Source organism: Pristis pectinata, chromosome 8, assembly GCF_009764475.1.
Source record: "Pristis pectinata isolate sPriPec2 chromosome 8, sPriPec2.1.pri, whole genome shotgun sequence".
Classification (NCBI taxonomy): Eukaryota; Metazoa; Chordata; class Chondrichthyes; order Rhinopristiformes; family Pristidae; genus Pristis; species Pristis pectinata.
This window is the reverse complement of record NC_067412.1, coordinates 50,368,355-50,396,306: the sequence shown is the minus strand read 5'-3', so window position 1 is coordinate 50,396,306 and position 27,952 is coordinate 50,368,355. Positions and strand designations below refer to the sequence as shown.

At 44.4% G+C, this 27,952-nt stretch overlaps 1 protein-coding gene across 4 annotated transcripts in view; it reads right to left on the bottom strand.

Moving 5' to 3' along the window:
- LOC127573553 (sodium- and chloride-dependent neutral and basic amino acid transporter B(0+)-like) overlaps positions 1-11,353 on the bottom strand; it is a 66,243-nt gene extending 54,890 nt beyond the window's left edge. For 2 of the 4 annotated variants that reach the window (XM_052021890.1, XM_052021892.1), the window contains exons 1-4: positions 11,158-11,353; positions 10,765-10,918; positions 9,721-9,852; positions 3,910-4,077 (exon numbers count right to left, since the gene is read on the bottom strand). In XM_052021890.1, the coding sequence (XP_051877850.1) occupies positions 3,910-4,077; positions 9,721-9,852; positions 10,765-10,918; positions 11,158-11,178 (475 nt within the window). In that variant the 5' untranslated portion in view covers positions 11,179-11,353. The remainder of the gene's footprint in view (positions 1-3,909; positions 4,078-9,720; positions 9,853-10,764; positions 10,919-11,157) is intronic. The other 2 variants (XM_052021891.1, XM_052021893.1) reach the window with 2 other exon arrangements.
- Between the last annotated feature and the right edge of the window lie 16,599 nt (positions 11,354-27,952).

Below are 27,952 nucleotides of genomic sequence, written 5' to 3'. Positions count from 1 at the left end.
TTTTAGGAGCTGGTATTTCCCTTCATACAATTTGACCTCCACACAAATCCCAACCCTCAGAGCATTCCACAGTTACTGAGCACACCAAGGGAATGCAGCTGTAGACTCCAGGATGAGTACAGTTCCACCTTTTCAGTTGGCCGTTGTGAGTTTGAGCAAGACTGCTGTCCAGGTGCCCCATAACCACTGCTGATGGTGCCACTAAGCTGGGGCTCCCTAAACTCTGAATGGGACCCACTGGATCTCCAGCTCCAGTACCTACCCGTGGATCCCTACAGCTGGTACAGTTGCTGTCTTCCAGTGTTTGACGGTGCCCTGAATCCACATTCGATGAACAGGGGGAGCACCCAGCACACAGTGGGTACAGGGACAGCAGGGCCATCTCAGAGGTGGAGAGGCTCGAGAGGATAGCCTGCGCTCCCCCCCCCCCCCGTATTGCACAGCCAGACTGTCCCATGAGAAATGATGATGGCAGCGGAGCTGGCTGCAGTCAGGCTGGTAACCTGGTGGAATCAGACAGCCCTGGATGGTCCACTCGCTGCGAATGGTGGTACATGTGCGGTGATTACAAAGGAGTGCTGCACCTTTATCTCTGATAAACCCAGCAACCCCTCCAACCTGGCTGCTCACTTCGGGGACTCGGTGGCCAAAACTCAGAACCAAGGGACCAGCTCCTCCAGCACGACACCTTATGGGAAGCAAGTGGCCATTTGGGTCACTGAGGGATGTTGGGTTAATGTCACCCACAGGCCATTGCCCTCCTTTTGTTGATTATGGTTTCTGTGTACCCTGATATCTCCTCCCTTGATTGGTAATTCGTCTAACTTCCGAGGGGTGGAATGTAGTGAGACAGCACATGACTGTCACGTGACAGTAATGACACTGACACCCGCTGACCAGAGGACAGCATTGGTCCTCGGATCGGAAGTGATACTACTGTCAATCAAGGTGTGGCTCCACCTATCCCTCAGGTGTGAGAGTACCTTTTGGTCGCTGAACTTGTTTGACCATTGGGTATGAGAGTACCTTTTGTCTCTGAACTTGCTTGATCATTGGCTCATTTAAATCACAACAGTGAGGCTCCACCCAGCTTCCTAGCACCATAAAAAGGGCTGCAATCCCCTAGCCCTTCCTCTTTTGACGACCTCAGGAGTAGTGAGACAATGCTGCAGAGATCACTGGTACGAGTGCATCACCATATGGTTTGGGAGTGTTTCACTCAGATTCCAGGCAGTCTTAGAGCCAATGCTAGTGTGGGTCAAGCATTGAATTATTATATCCTGAAGTTGTACATTGTAATTGTGCTTGTGTGTATCAGAGTGTGTGTGTGTGTGTGTGTGTGTGTGTGTGTGAGTGTATCTTATCCTAGTTTTGATGCCCCCCCCCCCGCATGTTCGCGGTCTCCTGCTTGTATGTGAGCGTGTGTCTGTTCCCATCCATTCTGTCCCCGCGTTTGCCTTTGTGATTAAACTAGTTTTGATATCCAAAGCTCGTGTCCAGAGTCCTTGATCCTTAAGACTGAAAAGAACCATTTCACACAACTCCCCAACCATGCTTCTTCTCTTCTTCCCTTTGAAAGCCTATCTCTCTTTTTCCTTCGCTTTTTTCCCTTCCTCTCCTTACCTTTGACCCATCCCCAGTGGATCTGCTCTCCCCTCCTGCCCCGCACCTGCCTAACACTATCTCTTACCTGCATCTACCTATGACCACCTTGTGCCCACCCCACCTCCCCTCTATCCACCTATCACTGCTCTTTTTTTCCCTCCTATATATTGGGCTTCCCCTTTTCCTATCTTCAGTCCTGAAGAAAAGCCCTGACCCGAAACGTTGACCACCTGTTTTTTTCCACGGATGTTGCCCAGCCTGCTGAGTTCCTCCAGCATCGTGTTTTTCATATGGCACGCTTGCTTTGATCAGCTGAGTATAAGAGTTGGGACGCCATGTTAAGTTGTACAAACCATTGGTTAGGCTGCACCTGGAGTATTGTATGCAGTTCTGGCCGCCACACTACAGGAAGGATATGACTAAGCTAGAGACGGTGCAGAAAAGATTTACAACAATGTTACAAGGATTGGAGGGTTTGAGTTATATGGTGAAATTGGAAAGGCTGGGTCTGATTCTCCCTGGAGCAAAGGAGGCTGAGAGGTGACATGACAGAGGTAGATAAAAATCTGAGAGGCATAGATAGGGTAGATAGTCAGAGTCTGTTTCCCAAGGTAGGAGTGTCTAAAACTAGAGGGCATAGGTTTAAGGTGACTGGGTGGAGATTTAAAGGATATCTGAGATGTAAATTTTTCACACAGTGTAGATGGTATTTGGAATGAGCTGTCAGAGGAGGTGGTGGGGGCCGGAACAGAAACAACATTTAAGAGGTACTCGAATGAACAGGGTATAGAAGGATATAGAATTAATGCAGGCTAGTGGGATTGGTATAGATGGACATGATGGTCAGCACAGACACAGTGGGCTAAATGGCCTGTTTCTATGCTGTGTTACTCTGTGAAAGAGAAATACCAGCTGTATGGCTCTATGAGGCACAAACTAGCAAGGAGCATAAAAACAGACAGCTAGAGCTTCTTGAAGTACATGAAGGGGAAGAGAGAGGTACAAATTAATACTGCTCCCTTAAAGAATGAGGCTAGAGAAATAATTACAGGGGACAAGCAAACAGCACAGGAGTTAAACATATATTTTGCATCAATCTTAGTGATACATTGTACTGCAAATATCTATTGATACTGAATAATGCTGGGGAGGAATTAAATGCCATCACTGGAGAATTGGTGCAACAAACAATCTGCTAGAGGAACTCAATGGGTGAGCAGCATCTGTGGACAGAAAGGAATTGTGGGGGGAAAGATGCTGCTGTTCCCATTGATTTTCTCCAGGAGATTGTTTGTGGCTCCAGATTCCAGCATCTACATTATCTTGTGTCTCCATTTTACTAGAGAATTAATGTTAGGCAAACTTATGAGGCTGAGGCTGATTGGTCTGCTGACAAAGATAGCTTGCATCCTGGGATCCTAAAAGAAGTGGCTACTGAGACAGCAGGTTCATTAGTTATAATCTTCCAAAAATTCTTAGATTCTGGAGAGGATTGGTATACTGCCAATGTAATATCACTATTCAAAAAGAAAGGAAGGCAAAAAGTGAGTAACTAGAGGTCAAAGAGCCTAGTGTTTATTGTTAGAAAAATGCAAGAATCTGTTATTAAGGAAGCAATTAACAGCACATTTTGAAAATTGAAATCTGATCAAGCAAAGTCAGGCCAGCTTCATAAAGGAGAAACTGTATATGACAAATTTATTTGTGGTCTTAACTGGAGTATATAAAGGAGAACCAGCATATGTACTTATTTGGATTTCCAGAAGACTTTTGACAAGGTGCTTCACAAAAGATGAAGTCACAAGATGTTAGAGGTGACATGTATGCATGGATAGAAGACTGGCTAACAAGCAGGAGGCAGTGAATAGGAATATGGGAGTCATTTTCAGATTGGCAACCTGCAACCAGTGGACTACCACAGGGATCAGTGCTGGGTACACAACTATTTACAATTGAAGGTGCTGTTCCTTCAGCTAATTTCATTAGAATGCAGAACACTAAATTGAAAGTATACAACTGGATTGCTGCTCTACTGGAAAGAACATATGGGTCCTTGAATGGTGGGAAGTGGTAAAGGGGCAGGAAAGGCATCTCTACAATCCACTGCTACCTAAATAGTTAATTCTGTTTCTCTCTTCACAGATACTGCACAATCTGCTGAGTGCTTCCAACATTCCCTCTCTTAATTTAAGGTTCAGAGAGAACATAAAGGCCCAGTCTCTATTACTCTCATTAATTCAGACTGATGGAAGGGGAAGCACTTAGTTGGTGCCTAGCCTTTCCCAGTGGAAGTTTGTACAGTACCTTTGGGCATCCTGCTGCAGTTTTCATCTGCACCCCACCAGCTGAAGCAGTCTGCCCACGGCAGGGGTGACTGGAAGGAGGCAAACAGGTAGAACAGGCTGTAGGCAATGATGCAGCAGTAGGAAATGTCAGTAAGTGAAATCACAAGCACCATGGTGATCCCAACACCTAAAAATAAATGAGGAACAGGAGTTTAGATAGAAACTAATTGAAATATATTACCACACAAAGGTTGTTGATCAGATGGTCATGAAATATTCTCTGCTTGCTTGGTGAGGACTCCCTTACAATAACCTGATCAACAATTGTAATTGACACCATATTTACTATACCATACATTCAATCTCCCTTTCACCAACTACAGCACCCATTGAGTTACTTGACCAGCCTACTCTGATAGCACCTCCCAAGTCCTTGACCTCTACCACCAGGATAAGTGTGACTAACAAGAACATGAAAACACCATCACCAGCAGATTTCCCTCCAATTGCACACCATCATAACCTAGACATATGTTATTGGTCCCTCATTGCCACCAAGTCTAAAGCCTGAAACGCATTTTATCCAATAATATTGTGGGATTCCATTCATTGGAAGGTCTTCAATAATTCAAGGTGGTGGCTCAACACCAGCTTCTCAAGGGCAATCAGGGATAGGATAATATGGAAATAGTGCTGTTTACCACTAAGGCACCTATTGAATCAGGGGCTTAGCAGAAAAATACAAGAAAAAGTAATCATTGCCAGTTGTGGCACATTCTGTGGACTTCAAAACATGTTCAAGATGCTTACAATCAGTTCTGAAACTGCTCAGCCAGGCGTCTCAATGTAGCAGTATTCCTTTAAATAGCAAGAAAAGTGAGAACATAGAGCCATGTTCTTCCAGTACTGCTGAGATTTTTACACAAAATTCATGGCATGGAGTGTTGAGCTCCAGATTATTTGATACAAGCAGAAACAGGAAGTGCAATTATTAGTGTTATTCGGTCTGATACTGAACCTGGGACAGGGTCAGCTGCATTTCTGACCATTGCTTATGGAGATGTCCTGTACTGTTTTGCCACTGGCATGACTTCGCTCATACAATCTACTTAGGTATAATGGAATTTAGCACCATGTAATCCAATTGTTAGACGAGATGTCTTTCCATTCATTGAGTGTGAGATACATTGCTTCTACTAAGTGGTTTATGAGAGCAAGTGTTAAAAAAATGATAATATTATCGCCTCCACTGGTTTCTTTGCCACTCCTGGCCAAGTCTGTGATAACACTCCAATAATGGTCAGCACTCTCACCTTCATGGAGATGGGTTGGTGGAGTTGCACTTATTACTGCTGGCATTAATTATGCTCCACCTACTCCTGTATGAGAGTGGGAAAAGTATTACTGAGAGCCTTATAAGGACCTTGGGTTCTGTGCTGGTCATGGCTGAGTAGCTGACAGCTGCAAGATATGGGAGTAAGTACTTAGAGAGGATTCATTTGTGGTAGGTGATTGACAGGAATATACAGCATGAAGCGGTTAAGAAGATAGTGGGCCAGTTGCTGGGAGATGCAATTTGATGATATATTAACTTGAGTAAACCATTCTGGTAAAGCCATTAAATTTATGACGGCATGTTAATGTGGTTTTGGGGCCTGAATCTTAAAATTCACATGACTTTGTACCTTCCTTTGTATTTATAAATAGTGAGAAGTGATTAGGAAGGCAAATGGCATATTGGCTTGTATTACAAGCGGATTCAGCACAGGAGTACATCTTGCTGCAATTATACAGGACTTTGATAAAACCACATTTGGAGCAGTTGTAGTTTTGGTTTCTTTTATTGTAGAGTAAGTGCAGCGAAGATTCCTAAGATTGATTCCAGATATCTCAGGTTTGCCACATGAAGGGAGATTCATTGGTCTAGGCCAGTATTCTCGAAAGTTTAGAAAAATTATCAAAGACCTCATTGAAACTTGCAGAATTCTTACAATGCTTAACAGGCTGGACGCAGAGAGGATGCTCCTCCTGGCTGTGGTGTCAAGAACTACTGGTCATTCTTAGAATAAGAGATAGGTTGTTTAGAACCAAGATGAGGAGAAATTTCTTCATGAAGAAGGTAAAGAGTCTTTGGAATTCTCTTCCTGAGGACTAGGGAGACTCATTTATGATGTTGAGCTGCAGAATGAGCTGCCTCTCAGCTCCTGTGACTCCTGACTTGCAGCGATGTCTGTGTGGAGTTTGCATATTCTCTGTGTCTCTGTGGATTTCCTATGGGTGCTCCAGTTCCCTTCCACTTCCCAAAAACAAATGGGTTGATAGATTAATTGGCAAATGTAAGTTAGCTCAAATATGTAGGTGAGAGTTAGAACAGTTGATGGAAGAGTTGATGCAAATGTGAGGAGAATAAAATTGGTTAGCATAAGATGAGTGTATACAGTATATTGGGTGGTTGGTGTGGATCTGGTGGGCTTAAAACTCTATTTCTATGCTGTATCTCTCTGTGAATCCGTGATTTCATGGAACCAGTTTAGTAGAGTTCTAGATATTAAGGGATGTGGAGATAATGCAGGGAAATGGCAATGACGTTGATCAGCCATGATGAATGGCAGAGCAAGCTTGAAGGGCCAAATGGCCTACATGAGTTGCCACAGGGAAAATAATATGTAGAGCTTGGGGAAGGAGTAAGGGAATGGGATTCGTATTTCTTCTACAAACTGCAATATAGCCTCAAAGGACCAGGTGGTCATCATTGGAGTAATCTAGTGATGACCAAGAATCTATTGGTATGTAAGCTGAAACAATAACCAGCACAGATAATGCTGGCCATTTGGTAAAATCATTCAAAAGGGTTGTCAGACTTAGCTTGAGTGAGTTCTTCAATGGATCAAATGAGGATGGTTTATTTGGATTATCAATTCACACTGCTGTTTACCAGCAATATTCAATTTAGTTCACAGAATGCAATGATCACAATTGCCTTTTTTCACTTTCTCCACCACCTAGACAAGTTAAGATCTCCCATGTTAATTTTTTTAAAAAGATTGTGGTAAGCAAAAAGAAGAATTAATAAGTGTCTGGTTGCACCCTGCACAGCTGGTAAATCAGACAATGTTGGGAGGCATGGAAAGTGTGTTTGATGGTTCCAGCCCTGCCCCTGCCCAACCTAATGCCTCTTCCTTCATGGGCTTACAACACATTGCCTTGTCTGCTCGCCTTTGGTTTGCTGCTCCTACAATCTAGTTTTCTGGTACATTTTCCCGCAAGGGATGTGTATCAGTGGGCGATAATGGCAGTTGTGCATGGTGATAATGTGATGTGGTTGAAGGAATGGCTATGGTTGAAGAACTGGTAGCTGATACAGCCTATGAGAAGAGGATATAAAGCCTTCAATTAAAATTCATGCCCATACATACTCATATACTCTTGGTAGGCAAAGCCCCAGGGGTCAACAACCATTTGGTCCTTGGTCCCTGTGAAAAGTTTCAGTTCTTCTTAGGGACAAGGCTGTAACAAGGGTTGTGGGATGTGGGGAAGGGAGGGGTTGGATCAGGAACCAGCACTGTAATGTTGGGAATGTAAAGATGGAGACTGCCATTGTGTCGTGTGCTGGAGATGAGGTGATTAAGACTGGAGAATTGGTGTGGTAGGAGGTGGTGGTAAATAAGAATTGGGACCTGGACCAGCAGAATCAATTCAGGCAGATCAATGGCAGTTGGCTGATTGAGGTTTCAGATTTAGGCAAACTTGGAGCCTGGAACTGGCTTGGAGACCAGGAGAGATTTTTTTGGATAGAGGGAATATGAAGAATGGAGACAATTGATTAACTTACCCAGCATTCATCCTAGTCCAGCAGTGGTAGCAAAAACTTATTAACTCAGGAATGGCTGTGCCAATGTGTCTACTTTCCCTGCAACTGTCCAGAATGAGGGTTGCATGAGAATGGCCATATCCCGTACGTTCCTGATGCAGAAATGTACAAAGTGTGCAAAGGTGACTTCTGCCTAGAAGCATCCAATGAAGTGTTTTTTAAATGGATTTCCATCAAAGATTTGTTTGGTGCAGGTCCTCATTAGTGTAAGTAATTTGTAGACGATTGATGGGAATGTAATGAATTGAATACCTGCCAAGTCTGTTAGTTGGATATGGTATTGGAAGGTCCATTCATTAATCTTGACTATTTGTTTGACATCAGTAGAGTTCTTGCTTCCAAGTTCCGCTGGATTAACTCCAGGCTTATTGAAATTCAACTACCTTGGCTGAAGGTTTCCTAACATCTGTGGATGCAGGAACTTCTTATTTTAGCTCCTCCGCCATGGACACAAGTAGTGTTCAGAAACTACAGAGTTCACACTCCCACATTGCACAAACCAAGGCTTACCCACATTAACTGAAGTTATGGAACCCCTGATAACACTTATGCAGCCAAGCTTTAACTGGTGTAAGACACAAATGCTAATAGAACTGCTTCATAATCTTCCAAAGCTCAATTGTTTCAGGAATTGATCTTCTTCATTGGGAATAGTATTCTATTACTAAAGGCATGAGTGAGAGAAAAACATGGAACACCAAACCACGATCATTTCAACATCAGTTGTTCAAAATAAGTCAGAAGTTAAATGAGTAAAATCATATAAATTGGCAGTTAACCCTTGTCTCATTTTACTAGATATCCAATTTATTCACGAACTTGTTCACCTTCTGATCTCTATTCCAGGAAGACACAGTCTTCAACTAAGAATTTATACACTGACTGCCATCAACTGAGAGGAGCCTCCCAGCTGGGTTTAGTTCTTTCCTCACCCACTGATCACAATACACACAGGTTAGCTTTAGCAGAAGTTGGCATTCAATGCTAGGATCCTTGATTCAATGCTAGGTTTTCCTTCTCAGTTTGAGTAAATGGAGGTAACTTGAGAGTCTGCCAACCTTGTGCACTGCATCTGGTCTGCACAATGTGGTCTCCTCTACAATAGAGAAACCAAACATAGCATGGGTGAACATTTTGCAGAGCAACAGTGTTTAGTTCATGGGATGACCCTGAACTTCCCGTTTCCTGGCACTTCAATTCTCCATCCCACTATCTCTCTCTGGCCTTTCAAGCTGTGGCAATGAGGCCCAATGCAAGCTAGAGGAACAGCACCTCATTTTCCACCTGTAGTCTTCTGGACTTGTATTGAACTCTACAATTTCAGGTAACTGTATCAGTTATCCATCGGTGATATTGTCTCAGCTTGTTTGTTGTCTCCATCTCTTTCCCCTCCCCTTATTCTTTCGTCTTTTTTTATCTCTGGGACTGGAGGGCATGCCCAGTCTGACTTACTGACTGGGCATGTTTCCCTGCTCTGCATTTCACAACTCCTCCATTTTTTTGTCTAAATTCCTTTGTTTATGTTCTCACTTTCTAACTGTTCCCATGCACTCATTGACAAGATATCCTCATCCACAGTTTACCCCCACAGTGACCTTAGTTCTACCCTATCACCTGCCCTGAAGCTTAACAACTGCCTTTGTCTCCTTCCTATTTCTGATAAAAGGTCTTCAACCTCAACATTAGCTCTATTTCTCTTCCCATAGATGCGGCCTGACCTGTTGAATATTTCCAGAATTTACCGTTTTATTTTAGATTTCCAGCATTTGCAGTAATTATTTTTATTTTCAATTAATAATGCTTGTTGCATATGTCTCTTGTAAAAATCTAACAGAAATTAGACCTTCAACAGTGATCCAGCAAGGCTATTTCAACTCTGACAACAAAACCAAAAACAGTACATTAGTATAGTTTAAACATTATTACTCACTCAAGTTGTATAGCTAAATAAACACTAACCTTGTAACATTGGCACGACTTTCCACACCGCAACAGGTCCAAGGCTGGCAAACTGCCCAACGGACGATTCCAGAAAACACATCGGCATCCCAACAAGTAACAGCATGAGTGTGTAAGGAATAAAAAAGGCACCTAGAAAATAGAGGGAAGGACTTCATTGGAGAGTAAAAATCAAGCACGACTAATATGGGGGCCAATTTGGCCTTCCCTGTTTCTAGCAGGTTAACATTACGCCTAAATCTCTAAGAAAATGTGCTGTATGTCTATAACCATTCACTTCCGACCATTATTATCTCAAATGCTTAAGTCGTGTTCTTGTGTTTCCTCTCACTCTTGTAAGATTTAGTGTTTCTACAGCGTATGAGAGATGTTCAACTTTCAGCTCCCATTCTGAACCTGCAGTCGTGAATGAAATGAGCAGAGAATTCTCCATTTTGTAAAGTTCATTCACTAAATTAAAATATCTTCTCTTTATTTAAGGCAATAATGTTGCAACATTTTACACTTCTGTTCTCAGTTCCCAAATTTGAGGCAACCCGAATCAACCAAGTGATAAATAGGCTGCCCCTGGCTAACAAAGAGGTTCCATAAGTCAACTGTGTCTATAGGTCAAAAAATACACAAAAATCACTTGAAGTGGTAACCATACCTTCATAGTTTTGTAATGAATGACATCAGAAACACATAAAACAGATCTGAAAGAAAAATTATTAAAATTGGAGAGTGAGAGAGAAAAAGGAAACTAGTTCTGCCATTCATAGGAGAGAATGTATGTACATACGTTGGACTTTTAAATTTAATAATACTATGGGAGCTCGTTCATATGCAGTAGTGTCCACAATTTGAGCAGTCATAACCTATGGGCAGCCTATATCCTGCACTAAATGTACTTGATGTGTTGTCTTGAGTTTAAGCATTTAGTTACCCATTGCAATAAAGGATTCTGTGATACATTGAATTCCTTATTACTATATCTATAAATCAATGACTCTTTCCCCATATTTCTATTTTTCCTTCCTATGTATCTTGGATTCTCTACAGTACCTCCTCCATTCTTGTACGCCAGGTAAGGGAATCTCCAGATGTTGCCCAGACCCACAGCACAGCCTATCATTGAGAGCAGGTAGTCAGTCTTCGAGGACCAGTTGCCTCGCTCCACATTCTCATCACTTTCACCCACATGTCTGTTGGTGGGAATCTAGGGGAAGGGAGGAAATTGGTTTAAATTATGATTTGGCAGATCAAAACTCAAACATGAAGTTCACTGCAGAGCATTAAGCTCTTTTCTATTTAGCATCAATCAAAGGGAAGTTTGGAAGCATTCTGAACCCCAACAAGTGATCCTGAAGATCACTATACAGTGATCCACAAATCATCAGCATCTTTCAGGACTCTCCATGAGCTTTTTTTTATGCCATTTTTTGATAAAATACTTACTGCGTCCTCTGGAAGATGCATGTGATGGTCATTCAGTGAGACACGATAACAAATTGCTTTTTGACTATTCACCTTTGGCCAACGATCAATGATTCTTCTATTCTACCTGTGCTGGATTAAACCTTGAAGGATTTTTTTCATCCAAGCAATTATGAACCATATACTGCTGCAAGAGTTTTGGTCTGGACTAACACAATCCAATCTAGCAATCCACAATCAGAAACCAGGATCTAACTAAAGTCCTATCACTCTGCTCATGATTTACCGCTGTCCAAGGTCTTAGAGTTCTTTTGTTATTGATTAATCAGTTGCAGGTTTAACATTTTGCTCGTGGTATTTGTGTTTAGTTCCAGGATACTTCTTGCCAAAGTACAATTATTTTGCATCTACAGGTTTGACAACAGTATTTTTAAAGGGACCAGCTCTCGGTTCCTCAGCTCCAATCAGAATCTCAAGTGAGGCAGAGTGTGGGCTTGTCTTTGTTTAAATTGGAAAGATATTATTGGATAATTCCTTCCCCTGCTTTAAGTAACTCTATCCCTCTCATGACAAAAAACCTCAATGAACTTCACATTTTTCTTAAGCAAAAAATATATCTAAAACAGTTTGTGCTGGCTCACATCTAAACTTGACATGAAATTATAAAAAAGGAAAATCACATTAAAATCAACCAATCCACCGCTGAGTTTATATTCCATTTCATCCCATTGTTGCTCACCTATGAGCATAACATATTGCTCCCTTATACACTTATTCAGCTTTCCCTTATATACATCAATAATTTTCTTCAAATACTGCTGGCAGCCAACTCTTCAGTCTTGTAGCTGAGTAAAGGAGTGTTTTCCTGGCCACCATGAATTCTAGATTTTCTTTTCCCCACAGGCACAGAGAATGAACTAGAGATCCCTGCACACCTGCAGTGGCCTGTTAAGCACATGCTGTGATGCAGATCAATGGGCATCTTGGTAGGTTCAGAGCTGTGGCTAGGTCTGGGAGATGAGTGGGACAGAAAGCTAGGAGATGAAAGAAAGGTACATTGCAAGTGGGTGTAGACGGTCCAAAAAGAGGGAAAGAATTAAGCAGAAGAATTGGAAAGAAGAGGCCTGGAAAATATGAAATTGGACTGTATGAAGTCTGACATTTGGGTATCTGGTTAGTGCCAACATGAGAGCATAGCTGAAACAGCTTTACAGCCCTGTGAACATTCCACTATCCTCAGCATGGTCTGGTAAACTGTAAAAGCATGAACAGGTAATCTTACAGTTGCAGACCAGATAGTTAATTATGGAAGCCAATGGAAATTTGAAGGAATTAAAAGAAACAAATACATATAAGTCATGGACTTATGGACAATTGGCCATAAAACCATAGTAATGTCTAGGAAGTAAGCAAAGAAATAGATAAAAAGGTGTCTCACAGGATAACCATCAGCAACAACTCCAGAGAATAACCAGAAGACCCCAAATCTGATACTTGGAGAGCTGCCTGCTTCAAACTCCGGCCTAGTTCATAGAAACTAACTAAGCACGTGCATCAAAATGTTTTTCACCTTGCATTACAAAATAAAACTTTATGGAAGTGGAAATATTGGTTAAATATTATCCTTACCTACAGTCTGTGTACAACTATCAGTCCCTAGAATGACCCACATGAAAACAAATAAAATGGACCCAGGGCAACTGCATGAGAAATGAAAGCCCAACCGAAACCCAGGCCGCAAGACTATGGACTTTGTTTTTTTTTGTTCTAATTGTGTTCTTTCTTGTAAAAATTGTGTAGAATTTATGTTTATGTTTCTCTTGTGGACGCTGCTTATATGATGCTATTTGCCTGTGATGCTACTGTAAGTTTTTCATTGCACCTGTGCATACATGTACTTGTGTATATGACAATAAACTTGACTCTAACTTTGACTTTGATTTTGAGTTAATGGCCGCCTGCTCGACGCTACATCATACCCGTGTATTCTAGGCCCATGAGAGAATATTGACATTCGATCAATTAGGTTGTACCACACAATTTGAGGCCTGACCAATGAGAATGCAGTTTACAAATGGAGAGTCCATTCAATGGTGATGGTTACGTGGCCCCTGTTCATGAAGGAAGAGTCACAAAGTGGCCCATTGCCCCAGAATAGCAAGCCTAAGTCTGGCTCATTCCCCCAGCCATGGCCTCCTACACTTCATCTTCTACTCCAACTGATGTGTTGGTGAGTTTACTTTTGTTAACTTACGTTGTACTTAGTCTCATTGTATGTTCACTGTTGAATAAATAATATTGTGACAGCCTATGTTTACCCTCAATGAAGTCCTTATTTATCCCTCATCCTGTCAACAGCACATCTCCATGCATATAATGGTACAATGACCCCTTTTAGAGCTGAACCAGTTAGCACTCTCATGCTGGAAAAACATCGTGAGTGCTAAATGAAGCAACTGTATATTAATTTTAAATCACTTGACTTAATTAGAATTCATTTTGTAAAAGTGTATCACATTTTACTGTTCATTCTTTTATCAGACTGAGATTTGCCACTTCTTCCCATCAGGAGGATTTGGCCTTTTTGGGAAAATGTGCTATTTTTCATTTAAGGCCTCCAGCTTTCTCCAGTATAAAAATCCAATTTCCCTGATATACCATAGTATCTGTAATGTGTGTTTATAAAACAAATCATACAAAATCAATACTATTCTATGCATTACATATAAATCACAGCCTCTGTGTAACATGTAGTTGTCCCAGTGTTATACTGGTTGTCAGATGTGGGGAATGTAGGCTGCTGTTTCTCAGGTTGAGCAGAAGCAATGCAGATTTGGGATCCAGTAAAAGGATGAAAACTGGAGATAATATACATGAGGCTGTTGTACATTTGCACCTGTTCTTGAAACAGCATACCACTGGCCCAGAGGAGGCAAGACTAGGGCTAGGCCCAAGATCCAGAACTGAGCAGATTGTGTCATGATAATTTTCCAGAACAAAACTAGTCAACCACCTCTCAGAATGCTGACTTTCAGGTTCAATCCAAATCCAGCAGCAGTGCAAGAAAAGGAGATGAAAAAGCTGAATAAAACCAGGAGAGGAATAATACAGCACAACACAGCACAAAACAGACCCTTCAGGTGAGAAAGTATGTCTTATAGCCTCTGTTGAATCACTTGTGTTACACATCAGCCTATGAATTAGAAGTAAGCTACTCAGCCATTGAGCCTTCTCCATCATTCTAAAATATTACCATGGCTGATTTGATTGTAATCTCAATTCCACATCTTCATGTATCTCAGTAACATTTCACACTCCTGCTGATCAATACCATCTACCTCTGCCTGAAGTATGTTCAAAGACTCTGCTTTCACTGCCATTCGAGGAAGAAAGTTCCAGAGAGTAACAACCCTCAGAGAAAAGATTTTGCCTCATCTTTCTTCAATGGAAACTCTTTTAAACAATGACCTTTGGACTCTCCCACAAGAAGAAACCTCCTCTCCACAACAACTCTATAAACATTTCTCAGGATCTTGTGTTTCAATCAAGTTGCCTCTCACTCCTCTAAACTAATGAATGCAAGCATAGCTGTCCATCAATTCTTTATATGGCAACGCTCCCATTTTGGTGCAGTATACCTTCTCTGAACTGTTTCTAATTCATTTACATCCTTTCATACAATAGGAGACCAATACTATATCCAGTGGTCCAGATGTGGTCTCATAAACGTCCTATTTAACTGACAGACGATCTCTCTACTTTTGGATTCAATTCCCCTCAAAATAATGAATAATATTCATCAAAGGAAAATACTTCATGCTGTGTTATTGGTGGAGAAAGTGCATTTATTTCTTGCTCCAAAATCCTAAAGAAACTCAATAAAAGCATTGTAGGGCCAGAGAAGTTTTTCAGTTGAGGAGCCTTCCAACTTAATACAACTGAATGTATCGAGGACCCTTAACAGCTTTGTTTGTTTAAAGGGAGGATCGGGAATAGAAGTTGTCCAGTTTTGGGTTCAACAAGCACTGAAAGAGCTGCCTGCAGATCCTTGTGCAAAAGTTGGCACGGCTTCCCTTTGAATCGCACCCCTCATCCAAAGCACCCGGTGTCTTCCTCAGAGGTTGCATTTGACCTATTGGGAAGGGCAGCCAGTCAGTTGGAGCTGTTGTTTCATTTTTAAAACTGTTTGTATTGAACAATGAATAACTTCTCATTTTTGCCAGAGGAGTGGAAAGATTAAGATAGCAGAACACTGGGAGTTTGGAAACACTTTGGCAAAGGTTAACAGGCATAATGGTGCTGCCCGCTGGCTGAGGCAACACAAAAAGCACTGGAAGAACTCAGCAGGTCAGGTAGCATCTATGTAGGCAGTGCCGGTGCTTCTGCATGAATCTGGTGCATGGTGATGATGGTGCAGTGAGTAAGTTGTGGCTTCAGCAGCGAAGAGACCCAAGGTAAGATCCCACCACAGCAGTTAAGGAATTTAAGTTTGGTTAATAACTTGAAATTTTATTACAAAGGTGGCACCTTGGCCATCCCTCAGTATTTTCACCTGGAGCATCAAAGGTTATTACAGAGAACTGTTGAGATCCCTTTACTCCTGGTTCTGGGAACCTTAGAACATAGAACATAAAACACTGCAGCACAGTACAGGCCCTTCGGCCCACAATGTTATGCCGACATTTTATCCTACTCTAAGATCTATCTAACCGTTCCCTCCCACATAGCCCCCTATTTTTCTATCATTCATGTGTCTATCTAAGAGTCTCTTAAATGTCCTTAATGTATCTGCCCCAACAACCTCTGCCGACAGTGCATTCCATGCACCTAACACTCTATGGTTATAAAACTTACCTCTGACATCCCCTTTATACCTTCCTCCCATCACCTTAAAATTACGTCCCCTCATGTTAACTATTTTCACCCTGGGAAAAAGTCTCTGACTGTACACTCAATCTATGCCTCTTATCATCTTGTACAACTCTATCAAGTCAGCTCTCATCTTCCTTCTCTCCAAAGAGAAAAGCCCTAACTCACTCAACCTCTCCTCATAAGACATGCTCTCCAAACCAGGAAGCATTCTGGTAAATCTTCTCTGCACCCTCTCTAAAGCTTCCACATCCTTCCTATAATGAGTCGAACTGAACACAGTATTCCAAGTGTGGTCAAACAGAGTTCTATAGAGCTGCAACATTACCTCATGGCTCTTGACCTCAATACCCTGACTAATGAAGACCAACACACCATACGTCTTCTTAACAATCCCATTGACCTGTGCAGCAACCTTGAGGAATCTATGGCCGTGGACCCCAAGATCCCTCTATTCCTCAGTGTGCTAAGAGTCCTGCCATTAACCTTGTATTCTGCCTTCAAATTCGATCTTCCAAAGTGTATCACTTCACACTTTTCTGGGTTGAACTCCATCTGCCACTTCTCAGCCCAGCTCTGCATTCTATCAATGTCCTGTTGTAACCTACAGCAACCTTCTATACTATCCATGACACGACCAACCTTTGTGTCATCAGCAAATTTACTAACCCACCCTTCCACATCCTCATCCAAGTCACTTATAAAAATCACAAAGAGCAGGGGTCTCAGAACAGACCCCTTGGCTTTGTCTTGGCTTGGCTTTCTGAGTTCCCAGCTGATACCAGCTCGGAGCCAGGTTGGGTGAATTGGGATACACAGCTTGAAGTCAGTTAATGGGGGATGGCTGTTATACGCCAGATACCAAGTGGCCTTGACAGAGCAAGTTCTTGGTGCAAGGATGGAGGATCCAAGACCTGGCATACACACATACATAGGCATACACACATTAAATCACATCTCCCACATGTAGATGTAGGAGATATGATTTGTAAGTTCACTGAAGACACAAACATTAGTGCTATTGTTGAAAGTGAGGGAAAATAACCTTTGGCTACACAATGATATTAATGAGTTGCTAAGATGGATAGAGCAATCCTAGATCGAACTTTATCTGACCAAATGTGAAGGGATTAATTTTGAGAGAACTAATAAGGCAAGGTTATACATGATTAATGGTCTTAGGAAGTACTAAGGAACAGGGGGAACATGGTGTACATGTTCAATGATCTCTGAAGACATCATGGATAGATTTAGTAGTGAGAAAGCATACAGGATGCTTGTATTCATTAGCCCAAACACAAAATCTAAGACTGGGGAGGTTATTGTACAAAAATATTAGACATTAGTTAGGCCACACCTGAAATACTGCGTGCAATTAGGAGGGGCACAGAAACAGTCGATGCTGAAAAATGTTTACTCATTAGTAGAGGTGTCTATAATCAGAGGACAGAAGGAAAAGTTAAGGTTAAGGAGAATTAGAGGGGATTTAGGAATGATTTTTTTTCACCCAGTATGTGGTTGAAATGTGGAACACACTGCCTGAGAGGTGCTTTAATCTGTTCAAGATTAACCCAGGCCCAGTTTTGCGTCATTTCACTGAGCTGCCGTTACATTAACCATTTAGGATTACATTTAGGTTTCAATTCAACCCTTGATTTGGTCGTCTACAAAGGACTGAGTAAATGAATTAACCCTTTAACGTGTCATGAACTACAAAATTGCAATGATCTCAATGAAATCTGAAATTTGGGTACATGTTCACTTTGTACTCATGAGCAAATGCAATTAGGATTACCTAGCAGTTTAAATACAAGTCACTATGGTGTTTGACGAGATCTCTCATGGAAGGCTCATCCAGAAGATTAAGATGCATGGGATCCACGGTGACTAGGCCATTTTGATTCAGAATTGGCTTACCCATAGAAAACCCAGGGTAGTGGTCGATGCGTCTTAATCTGGCTGGAGGTCCGTGACTGGTGGTGTTCCACAGGGATCCATACTGGGGCCTCTGTTGCTTGTGATATATATAAATGACCTGCATGAAAATGTGGATGGGTGGGTTAGTAAGTTCGTAAATGATACAAAGATTAGTGGTGTTGTGTGGAAGATTGCCAAAGGATACAACGGGATATAGATCAGTTGCAGATATGGACAGAGATATGACAGATGGAGTTTAATTCAGCCAAGTGTGAGGTGTTGCACTTTTTGAGATCAAATAAAAAGGAACGATACACTGTTCATGGCAGGACCCTTAATAGTGTTGATGTACAGAGAGATCTTGGGGTCCAAGTCCATAGCTCCCTGAAAGTGGTTGCACAGGTAGATAGGATGGTAAAGAAGGCATATGGCATTCTTGTCTTTATTGAGGCATTGAATTCAAGTGCCAGAAAGATATGTTGCAGCTTTATAAAACTCTGGTTAGGCCACATCTGGGGTATTGCATTGAATTCTGGTTGTCCCATTATAGGAAAGAAGTGGAGGCTGTGGAGAGGCTGTAGAAGAGGCTTACCAGGATGCTGCCTGGATTTGAGGGCAGGTACTATACAGAGAGTTTGGAAAAAACTTGGGCTGTTTTCTCTGAAGCAGTGGAGGCTGAGGGGAGACCTGATAGAAGTTTATAAGATTATGAGGGGCATAGATAGAGTAGAGAGCTGGTATCTTTTTCCAGGGGTTGAAATGTCTATAACTAGAGGGCATGCATTTAAGATGAGATGGGATAAATTCAAAGGAGATTTCAGGGGCATGTGTTTTTTACACAGGGAGTTGTGGGTGCCTGGAATGTGCTGCCAGGGGTGGTGGTGGAGGCAAATATTATGGAGGTGTTTAAGAGGCTCTTAGATGGGCACATGAATGTGCAGAAAATGGAAGGATATGGACATTGTGTAAGCAGAAGGGATTAGTTTACTTAGGCATTTAATTACTAGGTTAATTCAGCAAAACATCTTGGGCCAAAAGGCCTGTGCTGCACTGTACTGAAGAGAAATAAAGGACTGCAGATGCTGGAATCTAGATGCAAAACACTATAATGCTGGAGGAACGCAGCAGGGGAGGCAGCATCCGTGGAGAAAAGCAGGCGGTCAACGTTTCAGATCAGGACCCTTCTTCAGGACTGAAGATAGGAAAAGGAGAAGCCCAATATATAGGAGGGAAAAGCAGAGCAGTGATAGGTGGACAAAAGAGGGGAGGCAGGGTAGGCACAAGGTGGTGATAGGTAGATGCAGGTAAGAGATAGTGATAGGCAGGTGCAGGGAGGAGGGGAGAGCAGATCCACCAGGGGATGGGTCAAAGGTAAGTAGAGAAAGGAAAAAAAAGGTAGAAAAAAGAGAGATAGGCTAGGAGAGGGAAGAAGAGAAGAAGCATGGTTGGGAGGTAGGGGTTGTGGGGAAGGGGGTGGGGATGTGTGTAAAGCGGGAGACCTCAATGTTCATGCCGTTAGGCTGCAAGGTTCCAAGACGGAAAATAAGGTGCTGTTCCTCCAGTTTGTGCTTGGGATTCTCCTGACAGTGGAGGAGGCTGAGGACTGACATGTCATGTACTGTTCTATGTTCTATATACTAAGTGGAATGAATATCCTGAGTGACCTCAGCAATTTGGTGTACTACTTTGAATTACACAAAGCAGACAGTGAATTTGCCAGACTCTGTAGTTGCATTGCGCCAGTCTGTACAGTGTCTTGAAACAAATGTAACTGAACCTCAATAGGAACATTCAGTCTATAAGGAGATGCCAGAAACTCCTATGAGTATTGGCAATAGCAAGCCATTTAGGTAACCATGCTAGAGTTCCTCTAAACAGAGAAGGTGCTGGCTTCTAACTGTGAAAAAATTACCATCAGGTATAGAGCAGAGTGATCCTGTCCTGGAGGCACAAAGCAGCAGACAGATGAAAAACATTTAGGCAAAGGTGTCTTGTTCAAGTTTTACATCCGGCTCTTGAGCAAGAATTATCCAAATATGGATGCAATAGTATTGTTCTCCTCTAAATCCTCAGTGAATAACTATCAAATAGACCCTCCAGCGGACAGAGTGGTTATTTTGTTACATGACAGCATAATCATACAAAACCCTGAAAGGTGTTTATGATTTGGAAATATTGTTTGTTGGGAATCCTGGAGGTTCCCTGTGGAATTCTGAATCCAAATTGCTGCTGAATGGAGAGCAGATCAATGTTCCTGCACTGGGTGAAAATTGTCTATTTCACATGAGATCTAGTCTGACAGTATTTAATTAGATTTTTTTCCTCTGCAGCCATCTGACTGTCACCATGAGGTCTGCAAGTGAAAGTGATGAGAATGTGGAGCAAATCAACTAGTCCTCAAAGGTTGACTACTTGCTTTTGACGGTTAGCTGTACTGTGGGTCTGGGTGATGCCTGGAAGATTCTCTTACCTCGTGTGTAGGAACAGAGGGGTTATTGTAGTAAATCCATGATACATGGAAGGTTAAGAGAGAAATAAAGGGAACTTCATGGATGCATAAGGTTAAATTCAGTAAATCAGGAAGTTGTTTATGAGGTAAATAACAACGTTCAGGATTGTTGTTTAAATCCGAATGTAGATTTTCAAATTATTTTTAAAATTAGTTTTCAGTCGAATATGACATAGCAGCCTTGATGTGAGTTGTGCAGCTGAAGTGATTACTAATGGGTTATATCCTTATCAGTCCAATCTTTCGTATTGTACTACTTCCAAGAAGGGGTGTGCTATTTCTTTTCTACTCTAACATTCACGGCATATCTGTCTTAATGCTTTCTGTTCACCACCTTAAGAGTGCACATAAATATTGTGGCTACATGAGGAAGTCAGAGGCTAAGTGTCATGCAGTGACTGAGTTACTCCCTGATACCCCAAAGTCTTTCCAGCTTCAATAAGGTACAGATCATGAACAGTATGCAGGACAAGTTTTTCACTGTACCTCGGTACAAGTGACAATAATGAACCAATTCCAATTCCAATATTGAATACCCTCCATTTGGCTGGATGTGTGTGGTTCCAACACTACTCAAGAAGTTTGACTTGAAAGGATGAAGAACCAAGCCAGGACAACACTCGAATTCAAGAGGTATGTGGAGACCAGTGTTATAAATGTAACAAACCTAACAATCATAGCACAGGCATATGTGCATGGTGGAGGGGAGTGGTGGGAGGAAGGGGACGGTCTGTTGGAAGAGTCTTCCTGAGAGTCAAAGTACATTAAGTTTTATACCTTATAGATACTATGATAATACAAGACAGGTGGTTAACAGCCCATAAGCTGTGACCATGGCCATTTTTGATGAGGTTAGGTGGCCAGGTAGCTATTTTGGGATCTCTAATGGTCCTATTGAAAATCTTGAAATAGAAGGTCCCTTTTGCTATCTGTGTTTCAGTGGTGCCAAGTTCTTTAATTGTGAAATGTATAGTCACCTCAATGTCTGGTCTACTCCTAGCTGGTCTGCTTCCTATTGATGGCTGTTCATCTATCTAGTATATTCTACACTTCAATGACACCATTGGCCTTTTGTTCCTCCTTCTGCTGATCTCAGCATGTCGTGGCTTGGAGTTTCCATAAATTTCTCAGGGCATTAATGGGAATCCAGATAATAGTCCTTTCTCTCATCTGTCTCAACATGGAAATAATATTCCCTTGTAGCGGTTGCTACCGCGGAATAAAAAAACTCTACTCGGAGGGTTGCCAAACAGAACTGGTTTATTTTCCCGCCTTGCGCGGGCCCCTTAAGGGAGAAAACTCCCGCCCAAAAAAAACCGGCAATGACGTAAGTCCTACGTCATCAGGACTTTCCCGCGCGCGGGTTCTCCCCGTCGCTCGGAAAGACGAGGCCCGCCGCCATCTTGGGCCTCGTCGCTCCGACACCGCGCGACCCGACTGCCGAGCCGGTTCACCTGACTAGACGGTGAGTCGCCACACAACCCCCCCCAGAACCGGCGAGACAGTCCCCAAGGTCCGTGGGCTGTGCCAGCCGCCGCTTAGGGGGGCGGCCTCCGCGTCGCGGCGTGGCAACTTCGACAGGCTGTTGCAGATCCAAATGGGCCGGTTTGAGGCGGTCCGCCGTGAAAACCTGTTCCCTGCCTCCAATGTCCAAAATAAAAGTGGATCCGTTATTCCGTATGACTCGGAACGTTCCCTCATATGGTCGTTGCAATGGCGCCCGAAGTGTGCCCCTGCGAACGAAAACAAACTTACAGTCCCGTAGTTCCTTGGGCTGGCAGGATGGGTCTTGACCGTGCCATGAGGTGGGAATCGGGGCCAAGGCGCCAAGCTTCTCGCGCAGTCTTTGTAGGACTGCTGGGGGTTGTTCCCCTTGGTCCTGAAGGGCAGGAATGAAATCCCTGGGGACAACTAGTGGCGCCCCGTATACAAGCTCAGCTGACGAAGTGCGGAGGTCTTCTTTGGGGGCAGTGCGTATGCCGAGCAGGACCCAAGGCAGCTCGTCAACCCAGTTAGGACCCTTCAGGCGGGCCATCAAGGCTGATTTCAGATGGCGGTGAAAACGTTCCACCAACCTGTTTGATTGAGGATGGTGCAGCTGCGTCCCTAGCAGGTTCGCTAATGCAGCCCAGAGACTGGAAGTGAATTGGGTGCCTCTGTCTGAAGTGATGTGGGCTGGAACGCCAAAACGTGAGACCCAAGTTGTGAGCAGCGCTCGGGCGCAGGAATCAGTTGTGATGTCAGTCAGGGGGGTTGCCTCAGGCCACCTCGTGAACCGGTCCACGATAGTAAGGAGGTACCGGGCTCCTCTTGAAACCGGCAGAGGGCCCACGAGGTCGACGTGTATGTGGTCGAACCTCCTATGGGTAGGCTCGAACTGCTGTGGTGGGACCTTGGTGTGTCGCTGGATTTTTGACGTCTGGCAGTGCGGACAAGTCCTGGCCCACTCACTGACCTGTTTGCGCAAGCCATGCCAGACAAACTTGCTGGCGACCAGTCGGACAGTAGATCTGATGGACGGGTGCGCCAACCCATGTACCGAGTCAAAAACGCGTCTCCACCAGGCTGCAGGGACTATAGGGTGGGGCTGACCAGTCGCAACGTCGCAAAGTAGGGTCTGCTGACCTGGATCAACCAAGAAATCTCGGAGCTGTAGACCCGAGACTGCGGTTCTGTAGCTGGGCAGTTCGTCGTCGGCTTGCTGTGCGTCAGCCAGTGCCGTGTAGTCGACACCCAAGGATAGGTTGTGGATGGTTGGTCTGGAAAGTGCATCAGCAACAACATTATCCTTTCCGGAGACATGTTGGATGTCAGTTGTGAACTCGGAAATGTAGGATAATTGTCTCTGCTGACGAGCTGACCAGGGATCGGAGACTTTGGAGAAGGCAAAGGACAGAGGCTTATGATCGGTGAAAGCAGTGAAAGGCCTGCCTTCTAGAAAGTATCGGAAATGCCGGACCGCCAGATACAGCGCTAGAAGTTCCCGATCAAAAGCACTGTACTTCAGTTCGGGCGGTCTAAGGTGTTTGCTGAAAAATGCCAAGGGTTGCCAGCGGCCTTCGAGTAGCTGTTCCAGTACCCCACCCACCGCGGTGTTGGACGCGTCTACCGTGAGGGCAGTCGGGACGTCAGTCCTGGGGTGTACCAGCATCGTTGTGTCTGCCAGGGCGTCTTTGGCCTTAACGAAAGCAGCCGCAGCCTCGTCAGTCCAGATGATGTCCTTGCCCTTACCAGCCAGCAGCGAGAACAGAGGGCGCATGATACGGGCTGCTGCAGGGATAAAATGATGGTAAAAGTTGACCATCCCAAGGAATTCCTGTAGGCCTTTGACTGTGTCGGGGCGGGCAAAATGGCGGATAGCATCCACCTTGGCGGGTAGGGGTGTTGCCCCGTCGCTGGTGATTTTGTGGCCGAGGAAATCGATAGAGTCAAGTCCGAATTGGCACTTGGACGGGTTAATCGTGAGGCCGAAATCGCGGAGGCGGGAATACAGCTGGCAGAGGTGGGAAAGGTGTTCCTGGCGGTTACGGCTGGCGATCAGTATGTCATCCAAGTAAATGAACACGAAGTCCAGGTCTCGGCCTACCGCGTCCATCAGCCGCTGGAAGGTCTGCGCGGCGTTCTTAAGGCCGAACGGCATCCGAAGGAATTCGAACAGGCCGAATGGGGTGATAATCGCAGTTTTGGGGACGTCATCCGGATGGACCGGGATTTGGTGGTATCCCCTAACGAGGTCCACTTTGGAAAAGATGCGGTCCCCGTGTAAGTTCGCTGCGAAGTCCTGGATGTGAGGGATGGGATAGCGGTCCGGGGTGGTGGCGTCATTCAGCCTGCGGTAGTCGCCGCAGGGCCTCCACCCTCCGGTGGCTTTGGGGACCATGTGCAGGGGGGAGGCCCAGGGGCTGTCTGACCTGCGAACAATCCCCAGCTCCTCCATGTGATGGAACTCTTCCTTTGCCAGGCGGAGCTTGTCTGGAGGTAATCGCCGTGCTCGGGCATGAAGGGGTGGCCCTGTGGTAATGATATGGTGTCGTACCCCCATGTGTGGGCCTAGAATTTGTAAACGAAGGTGCCAAAATCGATGGGAATTCGGCTAAGAGCTTGGCGAAATCGTCGCCAGAAAGGGAAATGGAGTCCAGGCGCGGGGCTGGTGGGCTGATTTCTCCCAGGGGATAGGTCCGGAGAGTGCTAGAGTTAACTAACTGCTTCCTTCGCAGGTCGACTAACAGGTTGTGGGCCCGAAGGAAATTGGCTCCTAGGAGTGGTCGGGCGACGGTGGCAAGGGTAAAGGTCCAGGTAAAACGGCTGCCGCCAAAGTGTAATTGAAGGGTACGGGTGCCGAAAGACCGTATCGTTGTACCATTGGCGGCATTGAGTAGAGGACCTGGTGGCCTGTCACGAGTGTCGCGGCCTGTCGGGGGCAAAATACTGACCTCCGCTGCAGTATCAACGAGGAAACGCCGTCCAGATTTCTTGTCCTGAACGAAGAGGAGGCTCTGTCGGCGGCCAGCCGCCGTAGCCATCAGCGGCGGCTGGCCCTGGCATTTCCCTGAAACTTGCAGGGTGGGCGGCATCGACGGGCCTCCGCACCCCACCTCTGATGGTAGAAGCACAGCTGGTCACCCGTGTCGTCGTCTGCGTTCCTGGGGCGTGGCTGCTTGGTTGCTGGGGCCGGGCAAGGCAGGCGTTGGGCTCGCGGCCTGGTGATTTGACTGACGGACGAACCGCTCTTGCGCTTGGCCCTCCACAGGACATCTGCCCGGGCGGCCACCTCACGGGGGTTGCTGAAGTCGGCGTCAGCTAACAACAAGTGGATGTCATCGGGGAGCTGTTCGAGGAAGGCCTGTTCAAACATCAGGCATGGCTTGTGTCCCTCGGCCAATGCCAGCATCTCATTCATTAGGGCGGATGGGGATCTGTCCCCCAGGCCATCCAGATGAAGCAGGCGGGCGGCGCGCTCACGACGGGAGAGGCCGAAGGTCCGGATCAAAAGGTCTTTGAAAGCCGGGTACTTATCTTCCTCCGGAGGCGACTGGACGAAGTCTCCAACCTGGGCGGCTGTCTCCTGGTCCAGAGAGCTAACCACATGGTAGTACTTCGTGGAGTCGGAGGTGATCTGCCGAAGGTGGAATTGCGCTTCGGCCTGGTCAAACCAGACGCTGGGCCGAAGTGTCCAAAAGGTGGGCAGCTTGAGGGCCACTGCGTTGGCTGCTGCGCTGTCATCCATTTCGCGGGTCCAAAAGCCGTTTGGACCGTCGGGGTCACCAATGTAGCGGTTGCTACCGCGGAATAAAAAAAGACTCTACTCGGAGGGTTGCCAAACAGAACTGGTTTATTTTCCCGCCTTGCGCGGGCCCTTTAAGGGAGAAAACTCCCGCCCAAAAAAAACCGGCAATGACATAAGTCCTACGTCATCAGGACTTTCCCGCGCGCGGGTTGTCCCCGTCGCTCGGAAAGACGAGGCCCGCCGCCATCTTGGGCCTCGTCGCTCCGACACCGCGCGACCCGACTGCCGAGCTGGTTCGCCTGACTAGACGGTGAGTCGCCACACCCTGTACATTTGAACAAACATCCCAGAATAACTGATGGTCATGTCATGTACACTTTGTCCCAATATTGAGCATACAGTATATCTATCTGTTATACAGGTATCTGTTGAGGAGCCAATCATTGTCTCTATAAAAACCATGGTTAATTTCCAGAGCCACTTATACCAAGTGGCTGTCTGCGGTCTAAACATATCATGGTTAGTTTCACAAGCTAAGTGGCTACAATCTATGCCAATGTTGTGCAGCTGCTGTTCTAACAGTGAGTAGTTATTGTTTTCACAGGTGGATCCCATGGTTTTAATGCTATCACTGCTTGTCAGCATCAGTAAAATTCTGCAGTTCCACTAAACAACGTAGACATTCAATGGAGGTAATTAGAAGGTTGATTCTTCTTTATGATGAATGGTTCCTTCATTAATTGTACACCCTCTGGCTATATTTCTCTAACTCCCTAATATATGTCAATCTTAAATTCATAATTGATAGCCCTGTTAATATTACCTTACTGATATACACCTGCAGTGTATTTTTAATCCATCTTCCACAATTTGTTATCAAACCTATTATCTTATTTTTGCCCAAGCTTGGGTAACGTTTGATTATGATTCAGTAGTCAGTAATAATGACTATTGCATGGCTTGCCTGACTTCAGATAAGTTAGAAAGAAGGGGATGGATCTGTCAACAAACTTTGCAAACTTGCAAGATATATCCAGATGTCTTTGGCTCCTGGGCATTGCTTGTTGACTAGTTGGGTAGTGCAAACTGATCTTGCTGACATCAGGCAGGTTTGCAAACCAAATTTGGATGTGATTGGTTCTGGTAATAGCCTGGCACATAAACCATTGATGGTTTCCTGAAGAGACTAAATGTAGGAAGTTTTAAGGATTCTTCTGCTATGATGCCTATCTACACTAATACCATTTGCTTGCATGAGGCCCATAACCCTCTGCACCTTTCCTATCCAAGTACCTTATAAATGTTATATCTACCTCTACCTCCTCTGGTCGTTTGTTCCAGACAACCAACACCCTCTATGTGGAAAAACCTACCCCTCATATCTCCTCTTAAGTTTCTCCTCTCTCACCTTAAACCTGCCTTGAGAAAAAGGCTATCTATCCTATCCATGCCATCATAATTTTATAAACCTCCATAAAGTCATCCCTCAGCCTCCTATGATGCAGTGAGATTAAACTCAGCCAATCCAATCTTTCCTTATAACTACAGCACTCCATTACAGGCAACATCTTAGTGAATCTCTTCTGCACTCTCTTTGTCAACTACATCATTCCTATAGTGTGGAGATCAGAACTGTACACAATGTTTTGAACAGCTACAACATGACATCCCAACTGTTATACTTAATGCCTCAGCCTACGAAGGCAAACATACCGAGTGCCTTTTTCACTACCCTATCCACCTGTGTCTCCATATTCAGGGAGCTATAGACTTGCACTCCTTAGGTCCTTGCCTGTATGTGCTACTAGAATTTGACTACCCAAGGTGCATTATCTCACACTTGTCTGGATTAAATACCATCTGCCACTGTTCCGTCCAACTTTCCAGCTGATCTATGTCCAACTGTGTCCTTAGACAATCTTCTTTTCTATCTGCAAGTCCAGCAATTTTTTATGTCATGTACAAACTTACTAATCAGACCACCTGCTAAGTCAAGGGTCCCAGCAGCGATCCCTGCCACTTGTTACAGATTTTGGGTCAGAAGAATACCATTCACCACTAGAGCAACAACCAATCTGCTGGAGGAACCTGGAGAGTTGAGCAGCGTTTGTGGGACGAAGGGAATTGTCGACATTTTGGGTTGAAACCCTGCATCAGGACAGATTTCCCTTCCTCCCACAGATGCTGCACGACCCACAGAGTTCGTCCAGCAGATCGTTTGTTGTTCCAGATTCCGGCATCTGCAGTCTCTTGTGTACCCATTCACCACTACCTTCTTCCTCCTATGACACAGC